We start from the raw sequence: 25,237 nt of genomic DNA on the forward strand, positions 1-25,237 counted from the left end.
GAAAAATTGGTCTACTTTTACCCCCCTTAGGAATCATCACTTGTGCTGCTCAGTCCCATTAACCAAATAATGACTAAGGAGCATACAGGTGCGTTACTTTGCTGGGGGCCTTCATCCAGGCACACTGTAAATGTAGTTTAAGTGCCGCTGCTTCTATAGGACAACGTACAGCAGAGCTGCAGGTTAGTTAATAATGGCACCCCAGTGTGCGGTTTTGAAACAGATGCCTCATTTTCAGTGGAAAATAGCAAAATTAAAAAAATAAATCTAAAGCGTTGTAAGGCGGCGGTGTTCACACTGTGCAGTAACTGAGGCAGTGACCCAAGCAAGTCCAACATAAACAGCTTTTATTCAGCAACTCACGGGTAAACAGACAAGTCCTCCGGTTCGCAGCCGGGTTAACATGAGTCCTTAAACAGAGCCTGACGGGTGCAGAGCCTTCACAGGCGTGGGTTCAGCTACACACACAGGCCCGCCAAACTTCCCTGCTATGCTTCTAGCATTCCCAACACTAATCCTTAATGCAGGGTTTTTAAAGGACCTGTGGCAAGAGCCACTGGAAAACACAGGTTGGAGGGAGGAGGCCGCCCCACTGCCTCCTGTGACCTCCTCCAAGAAATGAAGGCCCTGTCGGGTTTTACTACTCTGCCTTAGCCAGATAGCCTGACCAGGTCAATGCTCACCTTCATTCCTGCATTGCAGCCGCAGGTGAGTTTGTGACTGCAATGCACTCCAATGGATTTAATAGGTCTCTGTACACATTCTGGGGGATATACAACGTCCCTCATATACGATCCCGGTCACTGCCTCACAGCGTATATATAACATTATTATATATTACAAATCGAGGACAATAAAGGGGACAATGAGTTGGCTGCACGTAGTGAGAGATCCTGCGAGTATCCTGCAAAACAGCACCGAACTGGAACTTAAATTCAGGTCGGGGTCTCTATCACTAATATTACCCTGCCTGGAGGAAATCAAGATGTATTACAAGACCAATATAACCGATAACACTGCTATAGAAGATCAAATAATACCACTACGCCATGAGTATATAATACCACCACATACTGACAGAACAATGTAATCATAATGATCATTAAGGAGGTTGTAAACCCCTGAGTACATTTTCGGCATGTAATAGTGCAGCCTTACGAATCCTAATGGTGTGCAATATACGCACCATTAGGATTCAGCTATTCTTGCTAGTTCCAGCAGTTGTCATGTGATCACAACTACATGATATGCATACTCAAGGTCACATGCAGACTAGAGTCTCAGCTGCTTCATTCAATGTTCTACTCTAGCTCTCACATGACCACAAGTACAACATAGAGAGCGCTCACGTGACAACTGCTGGAATTGCCAAGCGGACCCACATCCTAACGGTGTGTAAATTACACACTGTTAGGATATGGCAGACTACACCACTACTTGCTGAAAATTTGTTCAAGGATATAAAACCGCTTTAATGATTAGTATGATGCCATTATTCTGTCACTATGTGCTGCCGACAATGTATTCACGGATGAACAACCCTTTTAACCCTAGAACGCATACCTGGGGCCTCGCAGGCCCGCCCTGTTAATTGTTTTCTATTTTCTGCAAGATTTCTTTAGTTAGAATTTTGAAACTCTAGGTATTCCTCAGGTATATAGTTGTTTGTCATTTCCAGTTAGTCATTTATTTATTATTTGCACACGGGCCTAAAAGGCCCCAGGTATGTGAAAGTGTAGATTTTTATGGTCATGCGTTCTAGGGTTAACAAACAATTATACCAAGACCAATATTGCAATATAATAGACAAATAATACTGCCAGCCTTTAGCCACATATCACCAGCATAAACAGTAGTGATAATGTCGCCATGGCATATACATTACTAAGGGCCCCACAGCCCCCTATACACAGAACAGCATGATGCCCTACAGCCCCCTATAGATAGTATGGTAGCCATCACAGCATACTATACATAGTATGATGGCCACCACAGTGCAATCCTCCATATGATGCTCCACTTTCCGATTAAGAAAAAAAAAAAAGCTTATATTCACCTAGTGTCACGCAAGGTGAGGGAAAGACTAAGTGGAACACGAAGGGAAGAGGGGGAGAAAGCCCAAACACTAAGGAAAGGGGGAGTGGAGACCCCTAGGCAGATCTAATATCACCCTGCCTACCCTACTGTCCCTATATAGGTTCCACAGTTATCGCCGAGCTGGACCCTAAGCCCTGAATGTCCTTAGAACTTGGTCCTAGATAGGGAGGGGGAGGGGTGAGCACTGGTTAGGCCCCACTACAATCTAAAGACAACAAGGTAGACAACCAAAGGGGATTAATTTAGCTTGAGCAGACACCAGAGGAATAATGGCAACTGTCCTCCAAGGGCACCAGAGAAGAAATCAGCCAACAGCTAGTACTCCAAGCATGCACAAAAGTACACAGAAGTATCACCGGCGATTGCCTGGAGCAAACTGAGGGTTTTTAACTCCCAAGCAAGGGTGTGTCAATCAGCAGCAGGAGGGAGGTCACCACTGGGTCCTAAAGGAAGAAGGGTTAAGAAGGCATCTGCAATGCCAAGCGCAGTGACTTTCTGCAGCCAGATCCAGGGCGACTATCTATTACACCTGACACACCCGTGACACCTAGTCCTGGTTTCCTGTCCTCCACAGCTTCAGTCTTCTCTTCTGGCCTGTATGACAGAGTGCCGTCACGAGTGGCTAAATGCAGTGATGTCATTGCGCCGTCTAATGTCCACTGAGTGGCACCAGCATCCAACAGGCTGAAAAAAGTTGCGGAGTAGGAGAAGATGGCTCTCTGCTTCACCTCAGCTGCTTACAGTATCAACTCTTGAGGATGACAATACTGTTAACACAGTGCCACAGGCCGATGCAGCCCACTGCTGGACTGGCCCATCTGGTATTTGCCAGTTTTGCCTGATGCCCAGTCCAGCTCTGTCAGGAGAACAAAATTGCACACAGTATTCTAAGTGTGGCTGGACTAGTGACTTGAATAGAGGCAAATTTATGTACTTATGAGCATCTGTGTCTTTTTTAATGCACTCCGTGATTTTTATTTTAATATGTATTGTTTGGAGAAAAAAAAAAATTTATATAGTTAGGTCTTTATTTTTAAACTAGCAAATTAACTCTAAAATAAAGTAAGAGAACAACGGGATCCCTATTTTGGGGAATAGATAAATAGATACCGACCCCCAAAAATATGGACCCCATTGTTCTCTTACTTTATTTTAGAGTCCATTTGCTATTTTAAAAATAAACAAATAAACAGTTTTAAAAAACTTTTTAAATAACTTTGTGTACCTTTCTTCCAATAAAATAAAAAAGAGGGAGCATTTCTATAATAAGTTATTATAAAACAGCTGTGTGTGACATGAAAAAAAACAGCCACAAAATGTAGCCCAAAAGAAATAAAAAAGGGCCGTTAAAACAAAAGGGGTTAAAGGGTTATGATTCCCAGCCTCATAAATATCTAATGTCTGATTGTGTTTGTCAATGCAGCTAATTTTGCAATTTACCACTTATTAAAATGTTTGTCCGTTCTTGAGATATTAACACTTCTTTTGTTTAGAGCTCATGGCCTTGGAGACCGACCACCGCTGCTGGGCTGCAGAACAAGTACAGTGCTTACATGCTCTCTTCTATTATGCCTATAATCACCGTGTTGAACCTGATCAGGATCACTGCAGCGCACTGTTCAGTGCAACGCTTACAAGCTAGAGAGCAGCGGTGGTCGGTCTCCACAGCAACGAACTGTAAACAAAAGAAAAGTGTTACTATCTCATGAACGGCTGCAAATTCGTTAAATTGCAAGGGTTCTTGTTTTTACGTGTGCTGTCCGACAATATCAATCTATGAAGATGGAAATGACCCGTTAAGGGGATGAACTAAAATACCCGTTGTATTAAATAGATAAGCATGGCTTGTTTTGTGTCCCTGTGGCCTTCTATGAAGACCATTATACTGATCAGGCCGCTTTAGGTCAGTCTATGCTTGCAGGTTTATAGATAAAATACAGTTTGCCGTAAACAGTAACCTGCATTCTGTGGATTGATTCATCACTGGACATCATGCATTGTAGGTTTTCTTCGGGCATTTCATTCTTTCCTGTTTTTTAAAAAGTAATGATAAAATACCTCTTCTGTTCACAATACATTTCGTCTTTAAGTTTGGCATATATGGAAATCTACTAAAGAGTTTGCAAAAAGGTCCATGGATTTGTATATTATATTCACAGGTAGGCCATATAAAGCGCAGTCTGGTTGGGAAATACCAAATCTGTAGGGCTCTATAGATACATTCAGCAAATTCAACAACAGGATGAGAACAGAGGTATCATAATAGGTTAGGTTCCCAGCAAAGAGGATCACCTTGTCGTTGGCTGCTAGGCACACATGAATTGGCCAATTTATGAGCTACGTATCTTCATTTTAACATATTTTCTAGAGGAGTAATGCAATTCAAATTTTATACATTTCATGTTTGCAAGCTATAATGTTACAGAGTGCAGCTTTATTTCTTAGTTATATATGGAGATGGCTACTCTTAGTATGCACATGTTCACACCTGTTTTCGGTCTGGAAGTCATCATCAGTCCTTGTTATATATGTGAGCAGAGTCTAAGTCATAAAGTACATTAGAGAAAATATGTCAAGTGACGCTGATCACCCTTTATCATTATGTACATTGAAAAAAAAATAAAGAGGCAAAAGAAAAAGAACAACACTAAGTGGTGCAGATTTGACAATGGGTCTACAGGTTCTATGTTAAAGCCACATACACATTAAACTACAGTTGTTTGAATCTGCCAACATCTAAAGTGTATGGGTGCCTCAATTCTCCCCAGATGTCTGGGTAACATGAGAATCCGATCTTACATTTGAACCACCAGCGATTTTTTGCTCTCCAGGAGATAAGTAGCACCAGAGGAGTCTGGCAGTGGCTCCCTCATAGAGGACACTGGAACGCCCGGCCGAGACATCCGTTTCTGTGTATAAAGGAACACAGGTCATATATATGACAGCACGGTGGCTCAGTGGTTAGCTCTGCATCCTGGGATCAAATCCCATCAAGGAGAACATCTGCAAGGAGTTTGTATGTTCTCCCCATGTTTGTGTCAGTTTCTTCCCACATTCCAAAAATATACTGATAGGGAATCTAGATTGTGAGCCCCAATGGGGACGGTGATGATGATGGCGCTATATAAATTAGTAAAATAAAAAAATATATATATATATCAGATCAGTGGGGTCCAACAGCCAGCACCCTCACTGATCAGCTGTTATCTGCCTCGGTGGCGGTAGGATGTAAACAAAGTTGATCTGCGGGAGCCAACATTGAACGGAGACGCGTGTGCAGCTGTGTTCGATGGATTTACATCTTGATGCAGCCACGGCTTGTAACAGCTGATGTATAGGTGCCAGGGTGTAGGACCTCCACCGGCGTGATATCGATGATCTATCTGCAGAAGAGGTCATCAATATATTCTCATTTCAGCTGCTATGTTTATGTATCTGTTTTTTTTTTTTTTTAAAGGCTCCACTTGTAATTGTCAGTTTTTCTCCGAGCTTAGCCACAGAATGGAAAAGCACTAGCTACTATGATGTTCACCTGCACTCAGAAGCACCGATTCCCCCAAGCCTATAGTTCTGTGATTGCTTCTCCTGAAGCAGCAGGGATCTTTATCAGTGTCCTGAATTAGCCCCCATGTTCTCTCTCATTAAATCAATGATCTGCTGTTTTATGAGACATGAGAATGAACAGACTGTCTGCAGATCCGCTCCTGCGAGCGTTCAGGACGCCATACATGTGATCCTCTAATGAAAAGATGGATGGGTGCTGATCTCAACCGAGCTTTGGACAGATGTTGTCCCGATATGCCAGCAGAAGAGTCTTTGTTTTTGCACAGAGAACTGCTCTCCCTCTCTCTCTGCACAGCCGGACCTTAGTATAACACTCCAATAACTTTTACTCCTCATTAGTGTTGAGCGATACCTTCCGATATCAGGAAATATCGGATCGGATTGGATCGGGCCGATACCCAAAAAGTATCGGATGTCGCCGATTCCGATACCGGAAACCAATGCAAGTCAATGGGACACAAATATCGGAATGAAAATAAACCCTTTCTTTCCTTGTAGGTTAATTCTACATGAAGGAAAACAACTAACACTAATGTAGAATGTATTGGGGGAGGTGGTTGCCCAAATCGATGGGAACAGTGCTCACAGTGAAACATGAAAAGCCGCGGCATACACCGGTACCCGACAATTTAGAACAGAAAGAATAGAGCATCGCACATAGATTAGATAGATAGAAACATGTCAGTCACATATACAAGTACAGTGGCAGTGTTGGTTACGGTACTTGTCATTTAGTGTTAAAGGATTTATTTAAAAAAATAATAGTGTTTTCATGCACCGTCTCTTTAAAAAAGCCGGCCGGCAATTCAGCAGCGGTACCCGACAATTTATAACAGAAAGAATAGAGCTTCACACATAGATTAGATAGATAGAAACATGTCAGTCACATATATATGAAGTACAGTGACAGTGTTGGTTACAGTACTTGTCATTTAGTGTTAAAATAAAGGATTTATTTAAAAAAAAAATTGGCGTGGGGTTCCCCATAATTTTAGTCTCTAGCGGAGGTTAAGCAGACAGCTGGGGCAGATGTTTGAAGCCTGGGAAGGGGGTAATACCCACGGAGCTTCCCAGGCTACTAATATCAGCCCCCAGCTGAATATCTAGCCTTTACTAGCTATTAAAATGGGGGACCCCACCAAAAAAAATGACGTGGGGTCCCCCCTATTTTAATAGCTAGCAAAGGCTAGGCAGACAGCTGGGGGCTGATATTAATAGCCCAAGAAGGGTGCCACGAATATTGGCCCTTTCCCAGGCTAGAAACACCAGCCGTCAGCCGTCCCATAAATGGCGCATTCTGGCACTTAGCCTCGCTCTTCCCACTGCCCTGTAGCGGTGGCAGTGGGGTAATAGGGTTGGGGTTGATGTCAGCTTATAATGCCAGCTGACATCAAGCCCAGGTTAGTAATGGAGAGGCATCTATAAGACACCCCCATTACTAACCCCATAGTGAAAGTTAAAAAAAAACACAAACACCCAGAATAAAGTCCTTTAATTGAAATAAACACACAATTCTTTATTGTTCTAAATTAAACCATACTTACCGTCAAGCCCATTCCAGCTGAAGCCAACGATCTCCTGCAATAAAAGTAAAATAATAAAGCAACATCATCCTTACCTTTCAATGGTTCCCAGGACGGCTTCAGCTCTGCTACATCGAGATGACAGGCTGGATCGCAGCCGAAAGCTGCCATCCAGCCTATCATCCCGCAGACATTGAGAAGCGCAGGCTTGCTTGCGCTCCTCAGTGTCTGGCTGTGACGGCATCCAGATGAGCAGACAATGAACTCAGCTCACCTCATGCACGTCACTGACAGCGTGGGAGAATTCTCCTGTGCATGCGGTGAGCGTGAGAGACTCGGCTCATCTGGATGCCGTCACAGCCTGACACTGAGGAGCGCAAGCATGCCTGCGCTTCTCAGTGTCTGCGGCATGGCAAGCTGGATGGCAGCGTTCTGCTGCGGTCCAGCCTGTCATCTCGATGTAGCAGAGCTGAAGCTGTCGTGGGAACCATGGAAAGGTAAGGATGATGTTTATTTCAACCCCTTTGCAACCTATGACGTCTTAGTACGTCATAGGACTCCTCCCCCGGTTCAGTGAGGGCTCCCGCACTGAACCGAGCACATGTCAGCTGATATGTGCCCGCAACAGCCGCGGGTGGAATCGCGATCCACCCACGGCTGTTAACAAGTTAAATGCCGCTGTCAATCTCCGACAGCGTCATTTAACGCGCGCTTCCGGGAAGCGCGTCCTAAGCCCCGCCCATCGGCGACCCCGTCACGTGATCGCGGGTCACCGATGGGCGTGCATGACAACCCAGGGTCGGCAGCAGACGCCTGTGGTTGTCATGATCTGGCTGCTATGAGCACCACCTAGTGGTCGGCGCTCATAGCACAGGACCAATTCTGCTATATGCAGGGGATCTGCTGATCCCCTGTATGTAGCAGAGGCGATCGGATAGTTGCTGCTTCTAGTCTCCTATGGAGACTATAGAAGCATGCAACAAGTGAAAAAAAAAACGTTTTTAAAAATATAAAAAAAAATATATAAAAGTTTAAATCACCCCCCTTTCGCCCCATTCAAAATAAAATATTTAAAAAAAAACCCTACATAGACATATTTGGTATCGCCGCGTTCAGAATCGCCCGATCTATCAATATAAAAAAAGAATTAATTCGAAAGGTAAACGGTGTAACGAGAAAAAAATTCTAAACGCCAGAATTACGTTTTTTGGTCGCCGCAAAATTGCAATAAAATGCAATAAAGGGCGATCAAAACATCGGATCTACCCCAAAATGTTATCAATAAAAACGGCGCGCAAAAAATAAGCCCTCAACCAGCCCCAGATCCCGAAAAAAGGAGACGCTACAGGTCTTAGAAAATGGCTCTATTTTTTTTTTTACCAAATTTTGGAATTTTTTTCCACCACTTAAATATAAAAGAACATGTACATGTTTGGAGTCTACGAACTCGTAATGACCTGGAGAATAAGAATGGCAGGTCAGTTTTAGCATTCAGTGAACGTGGTAAAAAGAATAAATAAAAAACATCTGTGGTATTGCACTTTTTTTGCAATTTCACCGCACTTGGAATTTTTTTCCCGTTTTCCCGTACACGATATGGTAAAACTAGTAAAGCCGTTGAAAAGTACAACTCGTCCCACAAAAAATAAGCCCTCACATGGCCATATTGACCAAAAAATAAAAACGCTATGGCTCTGGGAACAAGGAGAGCAAAAAACGAAAATGCAAAAACGACTAAACCCAAGGTTGCAAAAGGGTTTTAAAGGACTTTATTCTGGGTGTTGTGTTTTTTTAAATACTTTACTAGAAATTCATGGCGGTCATGTCTAATATTGGCGTGACCGTTTGAATTTCGGGCTTAGGGCCAGCTGATAATACCAAGCTGGCCCTAACCCCTTTATTACCCAGTGAGCCACCGCACCAGGGCCCTGGATGAGTTGGGTACAGCGCCAGAAGATGGCGCTTCTATGAACGCGCCATTTTCCGGGGTGGCTGCGGACTGCAATTTGCAGCGGGGGGGCCCAGAAAGCTTGGGACTCCCTGCGCTGCAGATTCCAGCCCCCAGCTGCCTAGTTGTACCTGGCTGGACACAAAAATAGGGCGAAGCCCCACGTATTTTTTTTTTTAATTATTTCAGGAATTTCCTGAAATAATTTTAAAAAAAATTGACGTGGGGCTTCGCACTATATTTGGGTCCAGCCAGGTACAGCAGGCAGGAACGGACTGCCCCCAACCACCAGCTGCCTATTTGTACCTGGTTGGACACAACAATATAGGGAAGCCCTTTTTTTCTTAATTATTTCATGAATTTCATGAAATAATTAAAAAAAAAAATACGTGGGGCTTCGCCCTATTTTTGTGTCCAGCCAGGTACAACTAGGCAGCTGGGGGCTGGAATCTGCAGCACAGGGAGTCCCAAGCTTTCTGGGCCCCCCCCGCTGCAAATTGCAGTCCGCAGCCACCCCGGAAAACGGCGCGTTCATAGAAGCGCCATCTTCTGGCGCTGTACCCAACTCATCCAGGGCCCTGGTGCGGTGGTTCACTGGGTAATAAAGGGGTTAGGGCCAGCTTGGTATTATCAGCTGGCCCTAAGCCCGAAATTCATGGGGTCACGCCAATATTAGACATGACCGCCATGAATTTCTAGTAAAGTATTTAAAAAAAAACACAACACCCAGAATAAAGTCCTTTAATTGAAATAAACACACAATACTTTATTGTTCTAAATTAAACCATACCTACCATCACGCCCATTCCAGCTGAAGCCAACGATCTCCTGCAATAAAAGAAAAATAATAAACCAACATCATCCTTACCTTTCAATGGTTCCCAGGACAGCTCCAGCTCTGCTACATTCACATGACAGGCTGGATCGCAGCAGAAAGCTGCCATCCAGCCTGTCATGCCGCAGGCAGACACTGAGAAGCGCAGGCATGCTTGCGCTCCTCAGTGTCAGGCTGTGACAGCATCCATTTCTGGGGCGGCTGACGGCTGGTGTTTCTAGCCTGGGAGGGGGCCAATATTCATGGCACTCTTCCTGGGCTATTAATATCAGCCCCCAGCTGTCTGCCTAGCCTTTGCTAGCTATTAAAATAGGGGGGACCCCACGTAATTTTTTTTGGGGTCCCTCATTTTAATAGCTAGTAAAGGCTAGGTATTCAGCTGGGGGCTGATATTAGTAGCCTGGGAAGCTCCGTGGGTATTACCCCTTTCCCAGGCTTCAAACATCTGCCCCAGCCGTCTGCTTAACCTCCGCTAGAGACTAAAATTATGGGGAACCCCACGCCAATTTTTTTTTTTAATAAATCCTTTATTTTAACACTAAATGACAAGTACAGTAACCAACACTGTCACTGTACTTATTATATATGTGACTGACATGTTTCTATCTATCTAATCTATGTGTGATGTTCTATCTTTCTGTTCTAAATTGTCGGGTACCGATGCTGAATTGCCTGCTGGCTTTTTTAAAGAGACGGTGCATGAAAACACTATTATTTTTTTAAATAAATCCTTTAACACTAAATGACAAGTACAGTAAGCAACATTGTCACTGTACTTCTTATATAGAAACATGTCAGTCACATATATATCTAATCTATGTGTGAAGCTCTATTCTTTCTGTTCTAAATTGTCGGGTACCGGTATATGCGGCTGATGAAGTGCCGGCTTTTTATGTTTCACTGTGAGCACTGTTCCCATCGATTTGGGCAACCACTGTAATGCCACAACCACCATGGCTGTGGCATTAACGTCTTAAAAAAATATTAATTTCTATTCCATTTAATTGTAAAGTAAGGGAGATAATGTAATGTCAGCGCTTGAGCAGGAGAATTCTCCCACGCTGGGATGGCATTGAGATGACAGGCTGGATCGCAGCTGAGCGCTGCCATCCAGCTTGTCATTCTTCAGAGACACTGCAGAGCGCAGGCATTATGTGAACTTCCGATTCCGGTATTCAATATTGTAAAAGTATCGGAACTCAGTATCAGAACTCCGATACTGAAATATCGGGTATCGACCGATATTCGCTGTATCGGAATGCTCAACACTACTCCTCATGTTTCTAACATTGTTTCAGTGATTGCAGAGATTCTGGACAGTTACAAAAAATGTAAAAGGAAAAAAAGATTCATTTTTGTTAATGCTACAAAGTCTTTTCTTATTATTCAATCTTTGTCTTAACTATAGATTTAGCTAAAAAGAAATTACACAATGGACATCTTAATTTTCAGACAAACGGGGCTGAAGGAAATTTCATTTTCAAGTACTACCCTTAAAATCCATCATCAAAATACAGTCTTCAATGATAAAATCCTTCACTGCAGAATAGTCCAAATATGCTGATAGATTTTTAGATAATTGAAGGGAAGTTATAAATTCTTTACCATCAGGAAAAAAGTCCATTTTAGTCTACGTTCACATGGCCCGTTGGAAAACTCAGGCCAGTCACATCCACGAGTTGTATATCAGTGTCAAACTTGGGCGCCAAGGGCCCACCAATAACCATGTCCAGGGCCCCACTTCTCAGCTACATGCAAATGTGACATTATCCTCAATCACAAATTTCTACCACAATGAACTGGTTAGATTGTTACATGAATAAGATTCTGCCTTTGTCTGTACATAGTGATTCACATATATAGTGCCAAGTACTGCTCATGTAAGAGAGTGGTGGCCCACAGGATGATTCCCCTATTCTCCTGTGGGCCAGTCCAAGCCTGCGTGTGATTGTCCGCCAAGTGCAGGACACACATAACATTTACGCACATTAGTGTGGTCCTTAAATTGGACCAGACTAACGCATGCCGCAAACTTCTCCTACCCATTGAACAGTAAAAGCAGAGAGCACTCGAATAACACATGGATGGCATTCATGTACTGTCCATTTTTTTCACCGGACCATTGATTTGAACAAGGGAATTTGATCCGCTGAACAAGGGAATTTGATCCGTGACTCGCTTTTGTTTTGCTTACGTTCATTCCACAAAAATATAGGGACATGTCAACAACCTCCTAGACTATAATGATGGCCTTATACTTAGAACAAATTGCATTCGAGCCTTATGTCTGGTGTAAAGCTCCCAATATATACATCAAAAGTATCTGTTACAATACTGTAGCAGGATTTCCGGGGGCAATGCGCTCCTTCCCTGTCCCTCAAGCTAGGAGGACACTAGGCTATCCCTGTTCCCCAGATTACCCCCAATGGTGGAGAAGTTGTGGTCTCATACCTTGCATGCTCCTATATGCACGCAGATCTGTTTCCTCTCCCGCCCAGGGAGAAATGGGACAGAAGTGTATAGAATAACACAAACCTGACAGACAGGGGAAACAGACAGGGATAAAAGAAAACTACAATCATCCAAACTTACTCACCAAACAGCCGAGTGGAAATCAATGGAACAGAAGGAGGGGTAAACCAAATAGGAAATGATTAGGATAAACACACAATACAAAATCTACACCAACCGACTGCTACTAATTCAGAACTCTCCTTCACCACCAAACCAGGAAGTTGTAACTATCACTGGCAACTCCCAAGTGCCAGTGGTGAGCATATATAGCTGAGGAGAGTGGCAAACACAGAACAGCTGAGGCAATTCAGGAGGAGAGCTCTAGGAGATAAACAGAACTGATTAACCCTTGCAATAACAGAGCAAAGAAAACCGGCAGTGCTAATAGGAAGATGAAGCAGATCTAATACGTGCAGGGGTTTGTGTAACCAGATGCCACGATCTTCTGGCCCCTCTCTGTCGCAGTACCCCTGTGACAGTATACACAGGCCTCCATTTACCCAAATCCCACTTTTTTTTTAAAAAAAAAGGAACTTTATGGGCGACATATGACACTGTAGCAGTATACAATATCAAACGTTAGAGCTTTTTTGTTGGAAGTATTCATTAGCAGCATACACCACACATGGAAAGCTCAAACACTGAGTACAGAGAGCATTAGGCTAGGTGCAAACAATGTCTTTTTCAGATTACGCCTAGAACCAGTCTGAAAAAAGCGCTCAAACGTTAAAAAGAACGAACAAATGTACAGCAATGTCAAAATGACTTGTGCATTCATTCTGTCTTTTTCAGCTTCTTTTAACCACTTCAAGCTTCGAAAGCTGTGAAGTGGCTAAAGGAAGGTACCGATGCATACTTGCCGGTGGCCATCTCCTCCACCATTACACATGTGGTCAAAATTGTTGGTACCCCTCGTTTAATTAAAGAAAAACCCACAATGGTCACAGAAATAACTTGAATCTGACAAAAGTAATAAATTAAAAATCTATGAAAATGAACAAATGAAAGTCAGACATTGCTTTTCAATCCCATTTCCACAGAATTTAAAAAAAAATTAAACTCATGAAATAGGCCTGGACAGAAATGATGGTACCCTTAACTTAATATTTTGTTGACCAACCTTTTGAGGCAATCACTGCAATCAAACGATTCCTGTAACTGTCAATGAGACTTCTGCACCTCTCGACAGGTATTTTTGCCCATTCCTCATGAGGAAACTGCTCCAGTTGTCTCGAGTTTGAAGGTACCTTTTCCAGATGGCATGTTTCAGCTCTTTCCAAAGATGTTCCATAGGATTTAGGTCAGGGCTCATAGAAGGCCACTTCAGAATAGTCCAATGTTTTCCTCTTAGCCATTCTTGGGTGTTTTTAGCTGTGTTTTTTGGGTCATTATCCTGTTGCAAGACCCATGACATGCGACTGAGACCAAGCTTTCTGACACTGAGCAGCACATTTCTCTCTACAGTCATGGCCAAAAGTTTTGAGAATGACACCAAAATTATATTTTCACATGATCTGCTGGCCTCTAGTTTTTATTAGTGTTTGTCTGATGTTTATATCACATACAGAAATATAATTGCAATCATATTAGGAGTACCAATAGGTTATATTGACAGTTAGAATGAGTTAATGCAGCAAGTCAATATTTGCAGTGTTGCCCCTTCTTCTTCAAGACCTCTGTAATTCTCCCTGGCATGCTCTCAATCAACTTTTGGACCAAATCCTGACTGATAGCAGTCCATTCTTGCATAATCAATGCTGGCATTTTGCCAGAATTTGTTGGTTTTTGTTTGTCCACCTGTCTCTTGATGATTGACCACAAGTTCTCAATGGGATTAAGATCTGGGGAGTTTCCAGGCCATGGACCCAAAATCTCTATGTTTTGTTCCATAAGCCATTTAGTTATCACCTTTGCTTTATGGCAAGGTGCTCCATCATGCTGGAAAAGGCATTGTTGGGCGCCAAACTGGTCTTGGACGGTTGGGAGAAGTTGCTCTTGGAGGACATTCTGGTACCATTCTTTATTCATGGCTGTGTTTTTAGGCAAGACTGTGAGTGAGCCGATTCCCTTGGCTGAGAAGCAACCCCACACATGAATGGTTTCAGGATGCTTTACAGTTGGCATGAGACAAGACTGGTGGTAGCGCTCACCTCTTCTTCTCCGAATAAGCTGTTTTCCAGATGTCCCAAACAATCGAAAAGGGGATTCATCAGAGAAAATGACTTTGCCCCAGTCCTCAGCAGTCCACTCCCTGTACCTTTTGCAGAATATCAGTCGGTCCCTGATGTTTTTTCTGGAGAGAAGTGGCTTCTTTGCTGCCCTCCTTGAAACCAGCCCTTGCTCAAAGAGTCTCCGCCTCACAGTGCGTGCAGAAGCACTCACACCAGCCTGCTGCCATTCCTGAGCAAGCTCGGCACTGCTGGTAGTCCGATCCCGCAGCTGAAACAGTTTTAAGATACGGTCCTGGCGCTTGCTGGTCTTTCTTGGGCGCCCTGGAGCCTTTTTGACAACAATGGAAGCTCTCTCCTTGAAGTTCTTGATGATGCGATAGATTGTTGACTGAGGTGCAATCTTTGTAACTGCGATACTCTTCCCTGTTAGGCCATTTTTGTGCAGTGCAATGATGGCTGCACGTGTTTCTTTAGAGATAACCATGGTTAACTGAAGAGAAACAATGATACCAAGAACCAGCCTCCTTTTAAAGTGTCCAGTGATGTCATTCTTACTTAATCATGACTGATTGATCGCCAGCCCTGTCCTCATCAACACCCACACCTGTGTTAATGGATCAATCACTAAAACGATGTTAGCTGCTCCTTTTAAGGCAGGACTGCAATGATGTTGAAATGTGTTTTGGGGGTTAAAGTTCAATTTCTGGGCAAATATTGACTTTGCAAGTACAGTAATTGATGTTAAGCTGATCACTCTTTGACATTCAGGAGTATATGCAAATTGCCATTACAAAAAATGAAGCAGTAAACTTTGGAAAAATTACTATTTGTCTCATTCTCAATACTTTTGGCCATGACTGTAGAATTCCTTGATAGTCTTGAGATTTCATTGTACCTGCACAGATTCAAGACACCCTGTGCCAGATGTAGCAAAGCAGCCTCAGAACATAACAGAGCCTCCTCCATGCTTCACAGTAGGGACAGTGTTCTTTTCTTGATATGCTTCATTTTTCGGTCTGTGAACATAGAGCTGATGTGCCTTGCCAAAAACTTCCATTTTTGTCTCATCTGTCCATAGGACATTCTCCCGGAAGCTTTGTGGCTTGTCAATATGTAGTTTGGCAAATTCCAGTCTGGCTCTTTTATGATTTTTTTTCAACAATGATATTCTCCTTGGTCATCTCCCATGAAGTCAACCTTGGATCAAACAACAACGGATGTTGCGATCTGTCACTGATGTTCCTTGAGCTTGAAGTTCACCTTAAATCTCTTTAGAAGTTATCCTTGGCTCTTTTGTTACCATTCGTATTATCCGTCTCTTTGATTTGTCATCAATTTTCCTCCTGTGGCCAAGTCCAGGGAGGTTGGCTACAGTCCCATGGATCTTAAATTTCTGAATAATATGTGCAACTGTAGTCACAGGAACATCAAGCTGCTTGGAGATGGTCTTATAACCTTTACCTTTAACATGCTTGTCTATAATTTTCTTTCTAATCTCCTGAGACAACTCTTTCCTTTGCGTCCTCTGGTCCATGTTGAGTGTGGTACACACCATGTCACCAAACAGGACAGTGAGTATCTGCAGCCCTATATACAGGCCCACTGACTGATTACAAGATTGTAGACACCTGTGATGCTAATTAGTGGACACAACTTGATTTAACATGTCCCTTTTGTCACATTATTTTCAGGGTTACCATCATTTCTGTCCAGGCCTATTTCATGAGTTTAATTTTTTTTTTCATTTCTGTAGAAGCAGGGTTGAAAAGCAATGACTGACTTTCATTTGTTCATTTTCATAGATTTTTAATTTATTATTACTTTTGTCAGATTCAAGGTATTTCTGTGACCATTGTGGGTTTTTCTTTCATTAAATGAGGGGTACCAACAATTTAGACCACGTGTGTATATTCACCGCTATCTGCATTCTAAGGAGATAGCCGCTAAATCAGGAAGCCAGGAAGAGTAGGGTGACCCATGGACCAGTGTTTTCCGACCTTAGTCTGTCTCGGTCCAGACTGGAACAGAAAGAGGGCCGGATGTGGCCCCCGGGCCGCACTTTGCCCAGGTCTGCCCTAAGTGGTTCGCTATAACAGCATAGAGTGTGACATTCTGAATGTTATAACAATCTATAAGTTTCATTGAGGTACACCTTATAGAAGTGGCCCCCAACCTCTCTTCAGTTGTTGCAACACTACAACTCCCAGCATTCCCTGAACTCCTGCAGCTGGGAATGCTTATCAGTTTTGCAACTGCTGGATAACCTGGGGCTGAGAAATAATTCCTTATGGCATGCAAATGTATGTTCTTATGAAAGTTTCCCGTTGCAGCCTTATCTCTTCACAATAACTTCGGCTTATTTTTAGGACTCATTTTTGCAGTCTCGTTATGGTCGTTATGGGATTATCTGTAGTACAGTATTCTTACCTTTGTCTCAAGCGTCTTGGAAGAAGCTTTCTTGGAGTCTGTCTTTGACAAAGTGGCATCGGCCAAGTGGTAAGCAACGGTCACAGCGAGCAGAGCATTCAGCAGCTTCATTGTTCCCACCGGACCTCGCTGCAACAAGAATACGAGGACAGTGACACAGCAGATACAAAGCGGAGCCCGGATTTTTTGCTATCGAAGTGTGGGAGGGAGCCTGGCACAGCGCTGGAGGCAATGTCTGGCCATCTAGCCCTTCACTGCTACAAGCAGCGTCTGCTTCTATAAACAGCAATAGGATAGAAACTGGCACGGATCTGATCCACAATGTACATACAGCAACAACCTGAACCCAGCCGCTGACCCAAAAGAGACTATTGGACAAATTTATATATAAAGGCTATTGGCAAAGGGAATTCAGAGATCAATTCAGTGCGACAAAACCCTGAACTTCATTGTAGTAACTGCGTGGGCAGGAAAATGAATAAATCTAGTGCTGGGGAAACGCAGAGTGGACGCCAATAGCTAGCAATCTGGTTACTTTTCTTTTTCAAGAAACAGTTCCTCGCTTGTCTGTGGGCTACATTAAAAAAAAATCAGTGCTTATTTCCAATAATAGGTTATTTCCATTTTGCAAAGCTAGGATATGCCATTACTATATGATGGCTTGGGGTCCGATCTCTGGGATCCCCACAGATCTTATGACTTAAGACTCCGCAGTGCTACTTCTACTGCCATGCAGAGCCTTGGGACTCTGGGGCTAACCAGGACCCTAGAACTAGGTGCGCCCTAGTCTATCCCTGTCCTCCGGATTACTCCTGAAGATGGAGATGCCAGGTTCACGTGCCTTGCTATGCGCCTAAATTAACCATTATCTGTCCCTCCACCCCACCCAGGGAGGTGGGAAGCCAAAGTGTATAGGAACACACTAACCAGACAAACAAAGGAAGGCGGATAGGGATAAATAAAAACAACAATCATACAAAATACACTCACCAAACAGAGTGAAACACAGGGGAGAAAAGGAAGGAGAAACCAAATAGGAGAGGATGAGGATGTGCTCGAACTCCAAGCAACAATCTCCTGAACAAATCTCCAAAACTCCAACTCCACACCAGACAGTAAGAACAAACACTGGCAATCCTTAAGTGCCAGAGGCGAGCATATGTAGCTGAAGGGAGTGGCCAACATTGAACAGCTGAGACAATCCAGGTAGGAAAACTCCAGGAGCTTCACCTGAACAGATTAATCCTTGAGCTGATAGCAAGGAAAAAACTGGACTGCTTAATAGGATGGTGAAATACTTCTAACCAGTGCAGGAGTTCATGAAACCAGACGCCGCGATCTTCTGGCCCCTCTCTGTCGCGGTATCCCTGTGGAATCCACTCTGCGTCCCTACAAATTTTCCCTTTCACAACGATGCTCCTAACTACTCAGTTGTGCAGGGAACCAAAACTGTCCCCATTCACCTGAATAGAGCTTCAGATGGAGGCCACGAATACCCTTGAACTAAGAAAAAAAAAATGGTGAGAGGGACTGAGTGCTGATGCCACGCTGTGGTCTCTTCATTCTCAAAATTGGTGAGGGTCCCAGAAGTCATCATTAAATGATGGCGTATCCAGACAATAGACCATCATTTACTGACATGAGAAGGTAGGGAGCTGCAACACAATTAATCATTTTTGAGTATTTCAGCAAAAATACTCAATGAGTAAACATCACTTTAATACCCATTTCATAATTCAATAGTAAACATGAAAATAAGCAAGTTTGTAATTTATTTTATCAGAGAAATCTGCTTCTTTCTCCTCCTGGACTGATCTTTCAGTCTCAATTTATGGGTAAAATCTATATTCCAGTAAATACATACTTTCCCATTACTGAGATAGGAGATGACAGTTAGTGCTTGTAAGACTCCATGAAGTGGGGAGGAGCTGGAGGCCGACACAGATATTCTGCTGCAAGTTCTCCTGAAACGACAGTTACGGTTCTGCAAAAACTTTATAATGACACACTGTCTTCTCCTATCTTAGTAACGTAACTATCTGTCTTCACTGAATACAGATTTTACCTGTGAATTAAGAATTTTGAGAATGAATGATCAGTCCAGGAGGAGAATGAAGCAGATTTCTCTGATAAGATATATTACAAAGCTTCTTATTTCCATGTGTAATACTGATTTATGAAGTAAATAAGGAGATGGTTACTCTAACTTCTATGGGTGATTTTGTATAACCAGATGCTTCTAATGAGATTATTACTTTAATTATTGTGTGTTGAAGTTATTAAACTTTCTAACATTTAGGCCCCGATTCATCAAGACTTACTTTTTTCACGCTGGTCTAGATGGGGAGAAGGCGCCTGAACACCGCTTAAAGAATCAGGTGAGGCTTAAAGTGGTGTGCGCCTCACAACAAATCTTACTCCAGCCAGCGACTAGAGTAAGATTTGTGACCTAAGCCACGACGCTGCTCATCATGAATTTGAAGCCTCATATTGCGCAAAAAAATTGCAACTTTTTAAAGCATTTTACGCCAGAATTCTGGTTCATTATACATGTTGGATCCCATTCTTTGTTATGGGCTCAGGAACTGAGCCTGCATCTTTGCCAGCAGATGATGGCTGTGTTAATCAGCCATGATCTGCATCTAACAGTTGTGAGAGGACTGAAGCTGAGCTTGCGCCCCAGCTGTTAACCTGTTAGATGCCGCTGTCAATCTCTGACTAACCGCCCATTGGCACTGGCGGGTTGCAATGACACCTGAAGGCCCCTATGCCTATCATGATAATACTCCAATGAAAGATTGCATACACCCCAAATTAGTATCAATAAAAAGATTTGGCAAAGTGAAAATGTACATCCCCCCAAAATGGCAGCGCCGTTTGCGCATGCGCAGTAACATCTTTCACTTGCCGATGCTACTGCACACGTGCCATTTTGCTTGAGGAAAAAGAATTTGGGTGCAGAAATATGGTGCCGAACATGCGCAGTAGCATCCCTTGGCAATCGAAATGCTACTGCGCAAGCACGGGCTATATTTGCTGCAGGCAAGTTTTTTTATTCCTCAAGCAAAATGGTGTCCGCAGTAGCATCGGCAAGTGGAAGACGTTACTGCGCATGCGCGGGCGGCGCGGCCATTTTGTGGGATGTACATTTTCACTTTGCCACAGACATTACAAAGGCAATATTTAAAATAGCAGGCAAGTGACTGAAAGCACAGTGACCTGACAGAGGCCAGAGATAGGCATACATAATGAGAGCACCAGTTACAGCCCCTCCCTAAAGTCCCGCCCCAGAGAACGAGCATCTCATTATGGCAGAAATGAAAATAAATATTATAAAAGAATAGCTGGACAGATTTCATCAACAAAGTTACCATTTTAATCAGTGTAATGTTGCCCACCTGACAGCATATGTGGTTTACTAAGCACAATCCTGCTGACAGGTGCGCTTTAATATTTCAAGAACAGCTGCAAATTTTAATAAGTGGTAAGTTGCAAAAGTGCTTGTTTATACAAATCCTGTCTGACAATATCCATCCTTCAAGATGGGAATAACCTGTTCAAAAACACCCATGTGAATAGATCCAAGGGGCCAATGTGCTGTCTGATTTAAAAAAACGAACAGCACACAGATTAGAAAACCGAATGTGTGAATGTAGCCTAATGAGAATGGCCGGCTTGAGAATAAGCTAGCTAGGGCTGCAAAAATGCTTTTCTGACCACCTTTGGAGAATTAGTTTTTTACTTAAAGGGGTTGTCCATTACTAGGACAATCCCTCCTCAATCTGAATGTTTACCTCCTAAAAACACCTATACTCACCTTCTGTGCTGGTGCCATTCCAGCGGTGTCGACAATGGCGTTCCCGGGGATCTCGAGAAGTTGTGACATCACATGAGCTCTGCGCCCAATCGATGCCGGCTTCACTGTCCTCGCCTGCAGACGAATCGAACATCAACCGGAAGTCAGGGCTGCGGCTGCTCTCAGACTCCCTCTTGATATTTGATTTGTTTAAAGGCAGGGACATTGAAATCGGCACTGACTGGTCGCAGCGCTCATGTGACGAAGCAACCTCATGTGAGTGAAAGGAACGAGAGTGTCGACATCGCTGGAATGGCACTGGGTCAAGAGGTGAGTATAAGTGCAACAGAGGTAAACATTCAGATGGAGAAGGGATTGTTCTAGAACTGGACAACCCCTTTAAATGCATTTATTTTGGCCTAAAAATTATTTTTGCAATTGTGTTTCATTACAAATTTTGCACTGTTTGCGTTCTATACCATTTGTATTACACTATGGCTGGCTGCTTAATGAATAAACTGAGAAACAGTCAGTGAGTTCGTTCTGAGGAGAGCGCTTTTAACTATTTTCTCTTGTCTTTTTCTGACCACATCAAAGTTCAATGTGCAGAGAAAGAACGAGCCTGTAAAAGCCAAAAGGTGCAAACATTGTAGTGAAATCCAATTGCAAAAATCATTTTTGCCCCAATATTATGCAGTTAGTAACAAAACTGAAATTTATCCCCTAAAGGTGGACAACCCCTTTAAGTAAAAATCCTCCAACTAGGCAATAAAGGGAGGTACCCAGCATGCACCAGCTCCATGTGATAACTGCTGTGCAGAAGAATGACAGCACATAAAAGTCCGTACACCGGGCAGTCACTGTACTAATGCACGGCATACACCGGGGCCGGCTGTCAGGCAATAAGACCGGAGCAAACACACACAACTTTCCATGTGTCAGCCACAGCGGCGCTTCCGTCATACTGACCTGACTCACTGAGGACGTCGCTGTCAGCTTCTAATAAAGTTTCAGTGAAAAAAAAAATAGTTTCCGCCCTCACAGTGTAGACATCGAACTAAGGGCAGTGAAGTGCTGAATGGAGAGCGCGACGTAGAGAGGCGCGGCCAGCGTGTGACCGGATTGGCCGTGCCACGTCACATGACTCCCCTTGCTTATTATTGATTGGTGCTTGTAAATTATAGCAGGTGCATGGGGTTATTACAGCTTATCTGATAAGTGACTGCAGTAGTATTGATCCTGCTGTATTGCTTTTATTGATTAGATTTTCTGCATTACGTTAACTGTTTCTTGTCGCAGCAAAGTTTTATTTTTCTGCTTTTGGGTGTTTCTTTTCTCCCCTTCTTGCAAGAGACCATTGTAATTATTTATTTTCTATAAAAATACCCATATAAAGGATTTTTTTAATGGGACGAATTGTAGTTTCATTAATTTTACCATACAATTTACTAAAAAAAAAAAAAGAGGAGGAAAAAAATCCTACTGTAGTGAGATGGTGAAAAAAATGCAATTTTCTTTTTAGTTTGTGCATTAAACATGACCTGGTCAGATGATTCTCCGGATCAGCACAATAACAATTGTAGTGCCGGCGTCCCTGCCCTCTGCTAGGCAGGGACGCTGTTCCCCTCACCTCTCTGCTCCGTGCCCGGCGTCCTCCTCCCGCTCTGCTGGCAGCGCGCGCTCCTTCCCAGCCACTGTGCTTAGGGCGCGCGCGCGCGCTCTCCCTCCCTCTTAAAGGGGCCGCGCGCGCCGTCCTAAGGAGTCCCCGGCCAATGGCCGGAGGACTTCACCATATATAAGGCACCTCCTCCAAAATGGAGGTGCCCGAGCAATGTTGTTGCACTGTTCACTACTCTGCTTCAGCCCTCAGGTCCCATTGCCAGTTACCTGCCAGATTCCTGCCAGCTTGCTGTCTTATTCCTGCCTGATTATCTGCTACCTGCCTGCTAGTCTGAGGTCCGACGGTCTGCCTTACTACTCCTGTCAGTCTGTCTAAGGACCAGCCTGTCCGCTCACCTGGGAGCGCACTTCAGCCACCTGCCTGCTTGCCTGAGGTCCGACGGTCTGCCTTCCAACTCCTGTCAGTCTGTCTATGGACCAGCTTGCCTGCTCACCTGGGAGCACACACCTGCTACCTGCCTGCTAGCCTACCTGGAGGCTCCGCCGTCACGTGCTGTGACCACCTGCCTGTCCAGTGACTCCTGCCCGCTCACCTGGGAGCACACACCTGCTACCTGTCTGCTAGCCTACCTGGAGGCTCCGCCGTCACGTGCTGTGACCACCTGCCTGTCCAGTGACTCCTGCTCGCTCACCTGGGAGCACACATCTGCTACCTGCCTGCTAGCCTACCTGGAGGCTCCGCCGTCACGTGCTGTGACCACCTGCCTGTCCAGTGACTCCTGCCCGCTCACCTGGGAGCGCTCATCTGCTGCCTGTCTGCTAGCCTACCTGGAGGCTCTGCCGTCACGTGCTGTGACCACCCGCCTGTCCAGAGACTTCTGCCCGCTCACCTGGGAGCGCTCATCTGCCGCCTGTCTGTTGGTCTTCCTGGAGGCTCCGCCGTCACATGCTGTGACCACCCGTTCATCCAGAGACTCTCGCCTGCTCACCTGGGAGCTCACGTCTATCATCAGCCGCCACAGGTCGTACCAACCCTTTACCCAGAGACTGCCCCGGTCACTTGCCGTGACCATCTGCCTGTTCATCCAGAGACTGCCCCGGTCACTTGCCGTGACCATCTGCCCGTTCATCCAGAGACTGCCCCGGTCACTTGCCGTGACCATCTGCCCGTTCATCCAGAGACTGCCCCGGTCACTTGCCGTGACCATCTGCCCGTTCATCCAGAGACTGCCCCGGTCACTTGCCGTGACCATCTGCCCGTTCATCCAGAGACTGCCCCGGTCACTTGCCGTGACCTCCAGCCCGTTCACTCAGAGACTGTCCCGGTCACCTGCTGTGACTCCCTGCCCGTCTTCCCTGGTCGCCACCCGCTCCCTTACAAGGACAGCCCCCTTGTATAGTAGCTCAGAGGTTCCGCCTCCCAGACCCGTTACAGTTTGCTCGGGCCATGGAACCCGGTGGCACCCAAGCTCCCTCGCTCTCGGACCTGTGTCATGAACTGTCCCGTCAAAGGTCCCAACAGGAGTCCATCCTGGGTCACCTGCGGAATGTCAATACTCTCCTAGACACTCTGACTGCTCCACCAGCAACCTCCGCCAGTGCCATGTCTCGCAATCCGGCAGCTCCGCTGCCCACTAATACCATGGTATCCTACCCCGGACCCCGGCTTTCTGCACCTCCTCGCTTCGGAGGCGACTCCGCCCAGGCTCGGGGCTTCATAAATCAGTGCACCCTGCACTTTGAACTATTGTCCCACCAGTTTAACTCCGACCGAGCCAAAATTGCATTCATCATGTCCCATCTCACCGGGGAGGCCCTGGCCTGGCTAAATCCTCTATGGGAGAGAGGAGACCCCTTGGTGTCCAACTTGCCTGCTTTTCTCACGGCTTTCCGGAAAGTCTTCGACGAACCCGGACGGAAGACCTCATCCGCATCATCACTGCTACGCCTCCGTCAGGGAAGTCTCACCGTGGGCCAATATGCCATACGGTTCCGTACCCTTGCCTCGGAGCTGGCCTGGGATAACGACGCTCTGGTATCCGTCTTCTGGGAGGGTCTGTCCGGCCGTATTAAAGATGAACTTGCCGATCGGGACATCCCTACCACTCTCGATGACCTAATAACTCTTGCCACCCGGATTGACCTACGGTTCCAGGAGCGTGCCAAAGTGGTCACCCGTGAGAGGAGGTTACTACGTCTAGCTCCTACTTTTCAGAAACCCGTCACTCCCTCCGTCTCTACCCAGGTACACTCTCCTGAGCCTATGCAGGTCGACCAGACCAAGATGGTCAAAACCCGTCAGGACTTACGCCGTGCCGAGGGGAGCTGCTTCTACTGTGGCAGTAAGGAGCACCGGATCCGTACCTGCCCGGAGAGGTCGGGAAACGCCTGTGTCTAGGTTCGCTCAGAGAGGTCGACCTAGACAAGAATAAATCCTCTCCATCTCTGCTGTTGTCAGTCTCAATCGTCTGCGGGGAGAACCGTTATTTCGAACTAGCCCAACTTGACTCTGGAGCAGCCGGGAATCTTATTTCACAGTCCTTGGTAGAGAAATACCGCATCCCCACCAAACCTCTGGCTGTACCCTTGTCTGTTGCTGCCGTGGATGGGGGTCTCTTACTACGCCCCATCCAACTCATCACCGAATCCATTACTCTGCAGGTGGGAATGCTGCATTCTGAGAGTATCTCCTTTCATGTTCTGCCTGGACTCTCCCACGCCCTCTTGCTAGGCCTACCTTAG

General features: G+C 44.9%; 1 protein-coding gene across 2 annotated transcripts in view; it reads right to left on the minus strand.

The window, feature by feature from the left end:
• CHID1 (chitinase domain containing 1) overlaps positions 1–21,971 on the minus strand; it is a 560,444-nt gene extending 538,473 nt beyond the window's left edge. For both annotated transcript variants that reach the window (XM_073658695.1, XM_073658696.1), the window contains exons 1-2: positions 21,845–21,971; positions 17,080–17,208 (exon numbers count right to left, since the gene is read on the minus strand). In XM_073658695.1, coding sequence (XP_073514796.1) covers positions 17,080–17,190 — 111 coding nt within the window. In that variant the 5' untranslated portion in view covers positions 17,191–17,208; positions 21,845–21,971. The remainder of the gene's footprint in view (positions 1–17,079; positions 17,209–21,844) is intronic.
• Between the last annotated feature and the right edge of the window lie 3,266 nt (positions 21,972–25,237).

This window comes from Phyllobates terribilis, unplaced genomic scaffold (genome assembly GCF_046119375.1).
Source record: "Phyllobates terribilis strain yellow unplaced genomic scaffold, ASM4611937v1 Scaffold_13__5_contigs__length_258822181, whole genome shotgun sequence".
Classification (NCBI taxonomy): Eukaryota; Metazoa; Chordata; class Amphibia; order Anura; family Dendrobatidae; genus Phyllobates; species Phyllobates terribilis.